Source organism: Lytechinus variegatus, chromosome 1, assembly GCF_018143015.1.
Source record: "Lytechinus variegatus isolate NC3 chromosome 1, Lvar_3.0, whole genome shotgun sequence".
Classification (NCBI taxonomy): domain Eukaryota; kingdom Metazoa; phylum Echinodermata; class Echinoidea; order Temnopleuroida; family Toxopneustidae; genus Lytechinus; species Lytechinus variegatus.
The window spans coordinates 6898577-6912457 of record NC_054740.1 but is presented as its reverse complement, the minus strand read 5'-3'; the positions used below and the strand labels follow the sequence as shown (position 1 = coordinate 6912457).

Below are 13881 nucleotides of genomic sequence, written 5' to 3'. Positions count from 1 at the left end.
CAGTGGAAGGCAAACAAGTACTAGGGGGGTCGATCCACCTGAAATTTTGGGATGGACACAGGTAAAAAATTTGACAAGCAAAAAAAGGAAAAAAGTTATCAAGCACAATTTAGGAGGGACCACCAAACTTTTTTGACAGGCAAAAGAAAAAAAAAAAAGGTTATCAACCAAAATTTTAGGGGGGAACACAAAAATTTTAGCGGGCGGACCACCAAACTTTTTTGACGAGCAAAAGGAAAAAAAAAGGTTCTCAACAAAAAAATAGTGCAGGGCCTCGATCTCCTTCCCCCCTTTCCGCTGCCTATGTTGGAGATCGACCCCCCTATCTCCGGAACACTGCTCAATGTACCCTCCTCCACCCCCCCCCCCCCCCCCCCCCCCCCCCCCCCCTCCTATCTCAGGTGAGCTCCCATTCCAACAAAAGGTCCGTACTTATAATTACTTTTCAAAATGAAATAATTCTGAATAAGCTTTCAAAACTAGCAGGAATTACAGGAATTTGATCCCGGGATTCGATCAATTTTCTATGTGTTTCCAGATATTTTATAACCCCCTTTTAAAAATTCTCAGGAGTCCTAAGAGCTGGAGAGAGATAAAAAAAAACACCCCTTTTATAAAGAAATCTCCGGGTGAAATAGAATTACCGGTACCCCCCTTTTTTTTTACAATTCGCGGGCCGGACTAGATTCTCCCGCGAAAAGGTGCCCCTTTACCGGACAGTTTTGAGTGGGGGCCGGGGAGGGGGTCTCGATATGAACCATAGAGATATATACTTAATAACCTAATTAGTATACATCTCTATAACTTAAAAACTTCAGCTTTAGCTGAGCTGAGTTGAGCTAGCTAGCGAGCAGCAGATCGAATCATCAGGGCGCCGAGCGTGGTAGACCCCACGCGGCCCGGCCGGGAGCCTGGCAGCGCCACGGTACGATTTAATACCGTATCTATATCGTCGCTCAATATGAAGTGCTGCATGCATGTCTGTAAAACTCTGGGAAAAACGACACAGCCACTGAGGAAATTATCAGTAATATCATGGACGAAATTTCGGAAAAGCGCCGAAAGATGGAAAAGAGCTCATGGGGTATATTCTTGGACGGCTGAGAAGGTGTGGGATGCTTTTAATTTGGATGAAAATGAGGATCTTAAGGATGACATCAGCGCACGATTTGGCTTCCACCGGCAATGCTACCAGCGATTCACTTGTATAGCGAAAATAGCACGTGCCGAAAGAAAGCTTGAAAAGCAGCTTCAACAACAGCATTCCTCATCGCTGACTCAAAGTATAACGAGTGATGATACTTCAAAAAGCCAACGAAAAGGTTAAAGAGCTTAGATTTTTAAAGATTTCTCATGCTCGTCTTGCTAGTACTTTTTTAGTAGTGCCAACCGTCACCATGGACACTAGTGCACTTTCTCACCCATTCCGACCAAATGTAACCAGTGCTCACAGATAACCCGGAGGCGTATCTGGGGAGTAAAATAAAGTCATCTACTCTAGGAGTCTAGCCTACGTAGATTAGATGACTTTTTTTACTCCCCAGACTCCTCCAGGCTACTCACAGACTAGTCGGTCGCTGAGCTGGGCGGGGTGAACGCATGAGGCCGGCCGGAGCAGGGCTGCAGGATTTTTTCGTTTGGCAAGAAATGGGTGCGAAAGTGCACGAGCGCCGATAATTTCAAGCATACGTGAAAAGAATTTCAGTATGAAGGGGGGACATGTCTGGGAACCTAACAATTTTGACTTTAGGTTAAATATGAGTTTCTTATTATTTCACAAAATTCAGCTGACAATGTTACTTGTACTTTTATATAAAGACTAGTGTGCCAACATTTTTCCGGGGGGGGGGGCCACTTACATTGACGAGTGGATACCATGCGCGACCAAAAAAACACGTAAAAAGGATGTCCTTTTTAAGATGGGGCACGTTACGTATGTAACGTGATTAAGGGTGTCAAAAACACAAAATATTGAAAAAGGGGTATCTATTTCGCTCAGAAAAATATACGTGTTTAGGGTCAAATGTACAGGGATGACAAAACAAAATCAAAACGTTTCATAAAGGATGTCCTTTTTTTCCCCAACACTACGTGTTTAAGTCCGATTTGGGCGAAGTGTGGAAGGTGGGGCTGTACTAAACCAAACTAATGGTGTGTAAAGGTAAAACCGACGACCAACGGACCTGTGACAAACAAAATATTGCTATATTTGTTTAGGGGTTCATTTCAGGGAATATTTGCCAAGACTCAAGAGTATCGTTTTGTTTCCAATACTTGTTAGGGTTGCATTTTCAGAATATGGAAAATATATCGCTGTACTTGTTTAGGGGCTCGATTCTGGGAATACTTGCCAATAGTATTTGTTTCCAATACTTGTTAAGGGTAGGGTTTCACACGCCAATACTTGTTAAGGGGTGCATTTTCAGAATTAGGAAAGTACGTGTTTAGGGGGCTTTTCAAGACCCCTTGGTCCCGCATGGTATCCACTCGTCAATGGAGGTGCCCCCCCCCCTCGGGCATTTTTCTAAATTTATTTACCGGTAGGTAAGTATCCTTTCGAACAACAAGCACCGCAAATCAGGGTGCAATATGCCTGTACAACCTTTTACCAGATATCATTTTTGTCACAGGCCCATTGCATTGGAATGAATTACCCAAACCCCTCCGATTCATACTATCATAATCATAGAAGACGAACAGGAAATGGGAAAAAACATCTGATATGGATTAATGGTGGAATCTATTCTATTCTTTTTCCTCATTTTGTACATATCTTATCTCTTTTCATGTGTATACAATTTTCATTTACTTTTGGGTATTAATGTATACATGTAGTATCATATTTGATTTATTTTGTTATTTTACATAGTTAATTATTTTTGTTTATATTTGAATATGTCACCATGTTTGATATTAGTGTTTGTATGAAGAACCCCAACGAAAACCAGCTTGTTGCTGATTGAGCTACCCTTCTTTTAAATATTACAAATAAATAAATTAAAAAAAATTAACAGAAATATCTAGATCTTAGATCTTCTAGACAAGATAAAAATTTTTGTTCCAAAATTCCTATGCAAGTCATGAGATTGAACAAAAAATGGTGCCCCATGTACTTTGTGCACCAATTCACTTTGCACACGATTCAGAAATTCAGGGATTTTGATGAAGGCTGTAATTTGAGGCCACCTCTTGAAATTCAATATTTTTCCACCAGAGTCAGAGTTTTGAGTCAGATTTTCTAATGAAAAGTCTAACATTACATGTATATTAATATCTATGTATTTCAGGTATAAATTTTGTGCCTGTTGTGTATCTTTTCTTAGTATGCGGGGGGGGAGTTACCTGGATTATGATTGGAAGGGGTGTGAGGCTTGGGGCTTGAAACCCTTCTCAAAATACAGACCCATGCCTAAGGATTTTTGGTCGGCCGAGTGTGCCAGATATGCATAGAGTGACGCACCCTGGTGCCCATTGCTATTGTCAAAGATACTACAAGCCTTGTAGTAGGGGAAGATCGGACAGTATAGACCGAGTAATGAAACGCTTGAAAAGAGCACCCTACAGCGTTGAGTAAGCAACAACCTTTTTTTACCTTTGTGTATCGTGATATGGTTGTGTACAAAACATACAAAACATCCCTTCTCCCATTTTCCCCATAATACTCATTGCTAGTGGGCATTCTTCTCCATGAGCATTAATTGAGCATTTCAAAAATTCGCCGAAGTGTCCGATCTTCCCCTTATAGTATCTTTGCTATCGTACCAAGATGTTGAAATACTACAGGTAGAAGAATCTACTAGTCCCGGCTACTCATACTCTCCACTGGGACTATTAGATCTATAGACATTTCCTGGGGCTTTTCCCAGGGATTCTTGTTTTTTTTTCAGAAACAGACTCATGTCTAAGGATTATTCAGTTGAAAAATAGGACCCATGGCTAAGGATTTCGTGCAATAGTAAGACCCATGTTTAAGTTGTTTTTTTTTTAAAAAACGACCCACTTGAGTGGCACATTCCCTCATGCAATTTATATGCGAGTAGCCTTCCCTGGGCAGTGTGTGCGCAGACAAGGGGCACTAGGCAGACTTAGGGGACCTTACCATATCATGTGCCCGGAGGTGCTTGTCTAAAAATGAGGATCTGGTGTGTATTCTGGTCATTTCTATTTCGAACATTCCTTCTGAACATAAAATTAGGATTAGCCCTAGAGATTATAGGAAAATATTTGAAACATAAATCATTTCTGAAAGTATAACAAAAGTAAAAAAAAAAAGAATTGTATGATTTTTTTTTGCTCATCTATTTGTATCTCTTTTTATTTACTTTTAGAAAATCTACAATCGACTCCTGTTTCTGCAGTCCTAGTCCCACAAGGTGAGCTGAAAGATTATTTAAAGTAATCTTCAACTAATTCTGCACATAACAAGGTCAAGGTGTGGTAAGGGGGCACATCCAGTGCCCCCCCCCCCCATGAGAGCCAAATGTAGCTTTCTGTGATGTTAACTTCCTTCAGTTTAGTCCTTCCTTATATAATCTAGATGGATACTGCATCTTTTATCTCACTGCAGCCACAGATAGTAGTCTTACGCAGTTAGATGTATTAATGCAGTATCTAACTGCGGAAGACCACTAATAGTGCTGATGTTTCACGTAATAACATCAGATTGGTAAAGGCAAAAGCAAAGATTTGGCCTTGCCTTAGATTATAGGCTTCCTTTAATTGAGAGTGAAACCTGTATGTTTTTGCTTGATTTCTGAACTAACAAGCCCCACCTCTTTTTTTTTTAATCTGTCATCAGCCTCTTGTACCTGGTATTTATCAATTGCATCTTGATGCAATGTAATTCTCTTTTGTGAGGTTTTAGAAGTGCCAGGGGGTAAGATAGTGAGACTGCAGTACCTTATCAGGCCCAATGGAATAATAAAGCACTTCTCCATGACTCCCCAACCGGGTGCTTTTGTCTTATTTTGTCAGACATGTAACTGATACTGGGCTTGGGGCTGTATCTGTGTTAGCACCTTGATAATCCCATTTCCAATTTTTTCCCTTGTTTTTTTTTTATCTCGAGATTGTTGTGGGGTACTAGTATACATTAATATTTTATGTCTTATCTTATTGGCACATCCAATATTATCAGGAATGACAGAAACATCCCCTTTCCAGTTTTTTGGGAACCAAATCTTGGTCTTTGTCACATTGAATTTTCCCTTGAAATTCAAATTTTCATTCATTATTTTCATAGATAATGCAGAACCACCAGCCAAACGTCTTCACAGATCTCCAGTGACAATATCCTCTGAAGAAGAGAGGAAACACATTGAAGGGGAATGTTGCATCATTTGTAAATCAAACCGTTATTATCGGGAATGGCATTCTGGCAAGAGACTAAGAGAGCGTCTTTCCACCTGCCAGACACCAAATGCTAGAAGTTTGTTAGAGAAGGCAGCAAGAGGGACTGGTAACCATTTTACATAACTTTTTTTTCCAGTTGATTGCAAATTACGTGTGAAATATTGATGGTTTTTTTATGTAAATGTGAAATGAAGATATGAAATGAGTGCTGTTGAAAGAAGAAAGGTATTTATATAATATTAACTGGCCTTGAGAGGAACATCAAATATTTTACCCACAAAAGAATTATATTGGCAAGTCTTTAGATGAGGGCAGTATTATTTTTTCAGGCAATGTCTTTGATGTTCCCTGAAAGAAGAGCCAGTCAATATTTTTATCATCCAAATCAGACATCTAGAACAAAAATCATGAAAGTGGAGATATTTCTTACAAGAATATGGTTCTACTGTGTCATGTTTATACCAGGGGCCTGTTACAACCGATAATGTCGCACCAACGCATAATGTCGTAGATTGCGACATTATGCCAAGAGTGTCCGACGCATAATGTCGTAGCAAATTGTCAACGCATAATGTCACATGTCGCAACGAATAATGTCATCGCGGTATTTTCTTCAGGACTCGAGCTAGAGATAAGATATAAAATATACTTTCACTAAGTATTTTGAGACACGAGAAAGAGAATTAAAAGTAATTGGCAAATCAGGATAACTCTTTGTATGGATATTTATCGGTTTATTGCCATTTCGTCCACTGCCTTTTTGTCTCACCTGCGAAGCAGAGTGAGACTATAGGCGCCGCTTTTCCGACGGCGGCGTCAACATCAAATCTTAACCTGAGGTTAAGTTTTTGAAATGACATCATAACTTAGAAAGTATATGGACCTAGTTCATGAAACTTGGCCATAAGGTTAATCAAGTATTACTGAACATCCTATTAAAGTTTCATGCCACATGACCAAGGTCAAAGGTCATTTAGGGTCAATGAACTTAGACCATGTTGGAGGAATCAACATCGAAATCTTAACCTGAGGTTAAGTTTTTGAAATGTCATCATAACTTAGAAAATATATGGACCTAGTTCATGAAACTTGGACATAAGGTTAATCAAGTATCACTGAACATCTTGCATGAGTTTCACGTCACATGACCAAGGTCAAAGGTCATTTAGGGTCAATGAACTTTGGCCGAATTGGGGATATCTGTTGAATTCCCATCATAACTTTGAAAGTTTATGGATCTGATTCATGAAACTTGGACATAATAGTAATCAAGCATCACTGAATATTTTGTGCAAGTTTCAGGTCTCATGATTAAGGTCAAAGGTCATTTAGGGTCAATGAACTTTGGCCGAATTGGGTGTATCAGTTGAATTACCATCAAGACTTTGAAAGTTTATGGATCTGATTCATGAAACTTGTACATAAGAGTAACCATGTATCACTGAACATCTTGTGCGAGTTAGAGTAGTATTCAAAGTCAGCACTGCTGCTATATTGAACCGCGTGATGCAGGTGAGACGGCCAGAGGCATTCCACTTGTTCTCCACTATCGCATGGTCGGATATCATTTCGTCTACCATTAGTTAGTCAACTATCAACATAGTCCAATAATCATTTCGTCTAATGACCATCTCGTCTAATAGCCAGTTGGTCTAATAACCGTTTTGTTATAATCATTTAGTCTAATTGTATTTTTTTCAGTTGGTCCAATATCCAATTTGTCCAATATTATAACGTCTATTACCTTTTGATTGAGTAGCCAATTGGTCTAATAACCACTTGGTCTACTCTCATTTCATCAATGTTCCATTAGGTCTAACATCAGTTGGTTCGCTATCACTTTGTCTAAACCCATTTCAGTTAACAATCATTTGATATCGTTGCCATGGGTCCAATCACCAATATGTCCAATCACAGGTTCTAGGACAATTACCTCCCGGACAATCACCTTCCGGACTACTACCCCCTGGACAATTACCCCCCCCCCGAAAAATTACCCCCGGACAATTAACCCGAGAACAATTACCCTGGACAACTACCCCCCGAGGACAATTACCCCCAGGATAATTACTGCCGAGGACAATTACCACCTTGAGCAATAACCCTCCCCCAGGGACAATAACCCCCTAGACAAAGGGAGTGCATAGAGACATACGACGGCCGTACGTTTGACGTAAGAAGTACTCAAAGCATTCTCAAGTATCTTTGAATCAAACGAATGCAGTAGAAAAGCCGTTGAAAGTGAGCTCCATCTGCAAATCTTTACCAAAACCCCAAATTCTATCATAATTTTTATGTTATGGTAGCACAAGATCATTCGTTCTGGCAATCTTCACAGTGGTGTAACTATGGGGGGCAAGGGGCACGTGCCACCACCCCCCCCCCCTGAAAAGAAAAATTGGCAGAGGAAAAAAGGGGGAGAAATAAAGAAAAGAGAAGGGGAACAATAGAAGAAAGAAGAGGAAAATAAGAGGAGTAAATAAAATAAGGTGAGGGGAAGGCTTTGTTTTTATGTCACTACAGTATATCAAATTTTTGGTCACGCTTCGCGCTCGCATTGCCTGTCCTCTGGGGGTAATTGTCCTCGGGGAACCTTGACGAAATGAGAGCTCACCAAGTGGTTTTTAGACCAATTGGCTACTCAATCAAAAGGTAATAGACGTAATAATATTGGACAAAGTGGATATTGGACCAATTGAAAAAAATAAAATTAGACTAAATGATAATAAACAAAACGGCTATTAGACCAACTGGCTAAAAGACAAGATGGTATTTAGACAAAATGGTTATTGGACAATGTTGATATTTGACTAACTAATGGTAGACAAAATGATGGCGGAGGAAAAAAGGGAGAGAAATGAAGAAAAAAGAAGGGGAAAAAATAGAAGAAAAAAAAAGAAGAGGAAAATAAGAGGAGTAAGTAAAACAAGGTGAGGGAAGGCTTTGTTTTCATGTCAGTACAGTATAGGAAATTTTTGGTCATGCTTCGCGTTCGCATTGCCTGTCCTCAGGGGGTAATTGTCCGGGGTCATTGTCCAGGGGGTAATTGTCCTCTGGGGGTTATTGTCCGGGGTGTAATTAATCTTGGGGGGGTAGTTATCCGGAAGGTGATTGTCCGGGAGGTAATTGTCCTAGAATCAGTGATTGGACCTATTGGTGATTGGACCCATGGCAACGATTCCAAATGATTGTTAGCCGAAATGGGTTTAGACAAAGTGATACCGAACCAACCGAAGTTAGACCAAATGGAACATTGACGAAATGAGAGCTGACCAAGTGGTTATAGACCAATTGGCTACTCAATCAAAAGGTAATTGACGTAATGATATTGGACAAAGTGGATATTGGACCAATTGAAAAAACTACAATTAGATTAAATGATAATAAACAAAACGGCTATTAGACCAAATGGCTATTATACGGGATGGTAATTAGACGAAATGATTATTGGACTATGTTGATATTTGACTAACTAATGGTAGACAAAATGATATCAGACCATGCGACAGTCACGTGTGGGGAAAAAGGCAGTAGACGAAATGGCAATAGAACGATAAATATCCATACAAAGAGTTGTCCCGATTTCCAAATCACTTCTCTTTCTCGTGTCTCAAAATACTTAGTGAAAGCATATTATATATCTGATCTGTAGCTCGAGTCCTGAAGAAAATCCCGCTGTGACATTATGCGTTGCGACATGTGACATTGTGCATTGACAATTTCCTATGACATGCATTGCGACATGTGACGTTTTCGTTAGAAAAACTACGACATTATGCGTCGGACGCTCTTGGCATAATGTCGCAATCTGCGACATTATACGTTGCTGCGACATGCGTTGGTGCGACATAATCGGTTGTAACAGGGCCAGGCTCTGCACTTTACAATTGTGCTGTACCTGTAACTATAAGATTGCGTCACTTGGGACGCATATCCAGTGCCCGGATCCAGTGCTGTCTTTATTATGAGCTATATTGTTCCTGCATGAATGATTATGAGCGTATCTCTTTGTACGCATCCTCACATGCCCGGATGTGAGACCAGGGAAAATGCAAAGGTATATTTTGCGTTGTCTCAGCATGCAAAGTCAATACTCGCACAAAGACCGAGAAAAATACAAACATACCTATCCCTTTCCCAAATTCAGAGAATCTAGGGCAATACGGTTTGTAAATTACCAGCTCAGATGTCTGATATGGGTGATAATAAGTATTGTCAAATAGAGTATAAGCTTACAACAACACATGTATATAGCATATGATCTATAACATCTTGAAGCAATACTCAGGCAATACACCAAAAACTTGCCCTTTTAATAAAACTTTGATTACATTTCAATCATTCCCACCATACTCTGCCTTCTGTTATTCCATTTAAAGGTCAAGTCCACCTCAGAAAAATGTTGATTTGAATCAATAGAGAAAAATCAGACAAGCACAATGCTGAAAATTTCATCAAAATCGGATGTAAAATAAGAAAGTTATGACATTTCAAAGTTTCGCTTATTTTCAACAAAATAGTTATATGAACGAGCCAGTTACATCCAAATGAGAGAGTCGATGACATCACTCACTATTTCTTTTTTTTTTATTGTTTGAATTATACAATATTTGAATTTTTACGAATTTGACAATTAGGACCTCCTTGCCTGAAGCACAAAATGTTAAAATAATGGAATTCCACGTGTTTAGGGAGGAATGAAACTTCATTTCACATGACAATGACGAGAAAATAAAAATATTTCATATAATAAAATACAAAAGAAATAGTGAGTGAGTGATGTCATCAACTCTCTCATTTGGATGTAACTGGCTCGTTCATATAAATATTTTGTTGAAAATAAGCGAAAATTTAAAATGCCATAACTTTCTTATTTTACATCCGATTTTGATGAAATTTTCAGTGTTGTGCTTGTTGAATTTTTCTCTTTTTATTCAAATCAAGTTTTTGTTGGGGTGGACTTGTCCTTTAACAATTAGGCTTATAACTTTACCTTGTTGACTCAATGAAATAGTTTGTTTTGTGGTATGATATCATATGAATTTAAAAAGAGTATATGAAACTAGAATAATTGTAATTGATGATAGTATTAAATTTCAAGTGAAATACATTGATCACCGTATTGAGTTTTATCATTCTTTTCTTTTCATATTGTGTATAAATTATGAACTTTGCTTTTTTATGTTGACTTTATTGTATTTTCCTTACACTACAGGTAACCAAACATTACTCCTAGAACTCCAAGAAAGGGATGTGAATACATCAAAACTCCTTTACCATTCCAGCTGTTACTCTAAAACAACCAGAAAGTTTACCAAGTCTTACATCCCAAACGAAAACCCAACCGAGCCAGGATATCGAAGGAGTTTCGAACAATTTTGTAAAGATGTCATTGATACCAAGGTAATTAAAAATAAAGAAGTTTTGAATATGAAAACGTTACTGCAGATGTTCATCAAATGTGTAAAAGACGTACAGAAGTTAGATGCTTCATCTTACAGAGTTTTCAGTCTAAAGAAGAGATTGCAGAAGACCTACCCACAACTCCAGTTTGTACAACCCCCTTCTCGAAGAAAGAGCCAACTGGTGATGGTAAGGGGCGTTCAATGTCCCGACACAAGAGATTCCCTTCAACCACCAGATAGATTTGCGGTAACATCACATGACCTTGATAGTGATCTTCAAAGCGATGTAAGCACTGGTAATGATGAAAGATTGCAGGAAAAGTCATCATCTCAAGAGATTCAAGATACCTACAAGTATGTCATAGCCAGAAGTCTGAGAGATGAGTGCCTAGCATGTAAGTCATCTCCCACATGGCTACCTCAGAAAAATGATTTGTCTCTTGATGCGAGCACCAAGGAGTTGATACCTACTAAGCTGTTTAACTTTCTTGCTGTGCTGGTTGGCGCCTCTGATGAACCAGTGGAAGACGGGAAAATAAATGTCCCAGACATTGATGAGAGACGCATTGTGCCTTTAGCACAAGATATTATGCATGCTGTAAGAAACAGGTTCCCAAAACACTGACCATGACAGTCCAGCTGCACTTCAGCACACTAAAGGCTTTGCTAAACAATCTGCTGAATGTATTTGGACATTGAATGTGCAGTGATATGCATTTGTACTACCTTGTACTAGATTATGACACCTTAATAGCAGAGACAAATTACAAGGGCATCAGCCATTCCTCAGCGTAGGACAATTTACTTTGGGAATGAAATCCTGTCAGGAATAAGAGCTAATGGCATCATTGTGTATGATGTCAGTTAAATGAATTGAAATCATTTGTATCTTAGGACGAAACATTGAAATTACTGAACTTTGGATTATAAAATCAGAAAGTTGGGAAAAGGAGCTTAAAGAGTAACAAAAAAATCATACCAACATCGGAGTACTTTAAGTTGTAAAATGTTATTGTTAATGACATAATGATAGGATATGTTTACTTGTACGGTGTCTCATTTCCTGTTTTTCTTTTATTTGACACAATGGTAATTAATTAGGGCTATTTTGCAACTCGTGATATATATATATTTTACATTTCAAGGTCTAAATTGCCAGAACCCACATGTATTTTTTTTTTCTAGAGAGGGTGGAGCTGATCTGTATGGTATTGACAATATTGTCATTTCTAAGGGGGGAAAAAATGCAGTGGTATCCAAGGGAATATGTGTGGGTAGTTGAACTCTACTATGAAGAAATTTGATACCATGTAAAATTATCAATGCCAAATTACTTCTGAGCAAAGATTAAGAATCTAATCAAAGATGGAAGCATAAACATTTTGATGATAGATGAATTTAGATGTGACTGATTTGATAGAAATGCAGCTGTCAATTGTGCTTCAATTTCAATAAAAGAATGATTTCCATGGTACAGTACAATTTTGTTTTATCATGCTTGCATGCATGCTCTCCAGAGGAGTCTTTCACGCATGAAAAAGGATTTTTTTCTGACAGTTAACCGTACATGTAGTTACTGTTTGACACGGGGTACTTCTCAACAATTCCAAATCAAGGAAATTTGGCTCATGCTGCAACTTGTCAGACAGGTGTTGATGAAATGCTCTCATTTGGTACAATCCTTTTTTTTTCATTTCATCTAAATCTTCATGCCTTCAGATATTGTTTCTTACTTTGCTTTTCTGTAAAGTTTTTTTTTCCTTTCTCTTATTCTCTTATATCATTTTTATACTGATTTGTATTCACCTCATGTTGTTTTTTGCTGTGTCTTTATCCCTGAAGAAGAGGGAGGTCCCCAAAAGGCCAGAAAATTCTGTTAAACTTGCAAATATGTTCCAAATCATTGACAAATATTTATTAAAGATACAATTATGTGCTTAAAAGGTTTAAGGTAGAAATATTTGTTGTGGTGTGTTCAATAACATTTTTATGCCCCCGTAGACAAAGTCCGGAGGGGACAGCAAGCGTTGCCCCTGTCCATCCTTCCGTGACTACTTCCGTCCCCCGCTTGGTTTCTTTGCAATAACCCGAAAAGTATTTTCAAAGATTTTGGCATGTAGGTAGATGACACCAAAATACAGGCTAAGTTCGAATTTGGAGTCCGCAAGTCAAAGTTCACAGCTCATTAAATATGCTAGTTGGTTTCCGCGCAATAACTCAAAAAATATTTGATTTAAAATAAAATTTGGGTGTGTAGGTAGATGACATCAAAATACAGGCTAAGTTCGAATTCGGAGTCTGCAGGCCAAAGGTCACAGCTCATTAAATATATCTGCATGATAACTTATGAACTATTTCAACAGATTTTAAAAATTTGGGTGTGAAGGTAGATGACACCAAAATACACACTATGTAGAAATATGTAGAAATATTCCAATATGTAGAAATATTCCAATACGTAGAAATAGTCCAATGGACACAGCTCATTAAATATGTGAGTTGGTTTCTGCATGATAACTTGGGAAATGTTCAACAGGTTTTTAAAGATTTTGGTGTGTAGGTAGATGACACCAAAATACAGGCTAAGTTTGAATTAGAGTCCACAGGTCAAAGGTCACAGCCCATATATGCGAGTTGGTTCAAAGGTCTAGATATCGAGTACTCGGTGAACTGCATGTACTTTGGGTTACAAGATGTAGATGTATGCTTACAATGGTTTTTAAAAACCGGATACCAAGAGTAATACCTCGCACATTTGTTCTACGGCGAGTCGAAAACGGTTGTTTTAACATTTTTTGTTCCAGCTAAATAAAGGTGGTTTATATAACAAGTGGAATGCCTCTGACGGTCTCACCTGCATCACGCAATTCAATATAGCAGGAGTGCTGACTTTAAAAACTACTATAAAAATTATTCACAAAAAACACCATTCATACAATAAGATACAATGTTCATACTTCATTGATATTTGACCTTGATCATGTGACCTAAACTTGTCAGTGATACTTGATTACCCCTACACTGAATATCCACATTTTATACACTATATCTATGGACTTTGAAAGTTATGACAGCAATCTAATAATAACCTCTAAAATGGCCAAAGTTCAATGACCTTTGACCT

The 13881-nt window shown here is 38.4% G+C and overlaps 1 protein-coding gene across 1 annotated transcript; it reads left to right on the top strand.

The window, feature by feature from the left end:
- The first annotated feature begins 740 nt into the window (after positions 1–740).
- LOC121416520 lies at positions 741–11490 on the top strand. Its single transcript, XM_041610046.1, has 4 exons — positions 741–1322; positions 4329–4373; positions 5243–5458; positions 10568–11490. Exons 1-4 carry the CDS (start codon positions 962–964, stop codon positions 11380–11382), a joined length of 1437 nt encoding a protein of 478 aa, XP_041465980.1. The 5' UTR covers positions 741–961; the 3' UTR covers positions 11383–11490.
- Positions 11491–13881: the final 2391 nt, after the last annotated feature.

What these genes read in the sequence shown, in the direction of transcription:
- LOC121416520 (XM_041610046.1), top strand. Translation starts at nt 962, where the DNA reads ATGAAGTGCTGCATGCATGTCTGTAAAACTCTGGGAAAAACGACACAG. An exon ending in TTCAAAAAGCCAACGAAAAG is followed by an intron (nt 1,323 to 4,328) that starts GTTAAAGAGCTT and finishes ATTTACTTTTAG; the next exon opens with AAAATCTACAATCGACTCCT. An exon ending in TGCAGTCCTAGTCCCACAAG is followed by an intron (nt 4,374 to 5,242) that starts GTGAGCTGAAAG and finishes TTATTTTCATAG; the next exon opens with ATAATGCAGAACCACCAGCC.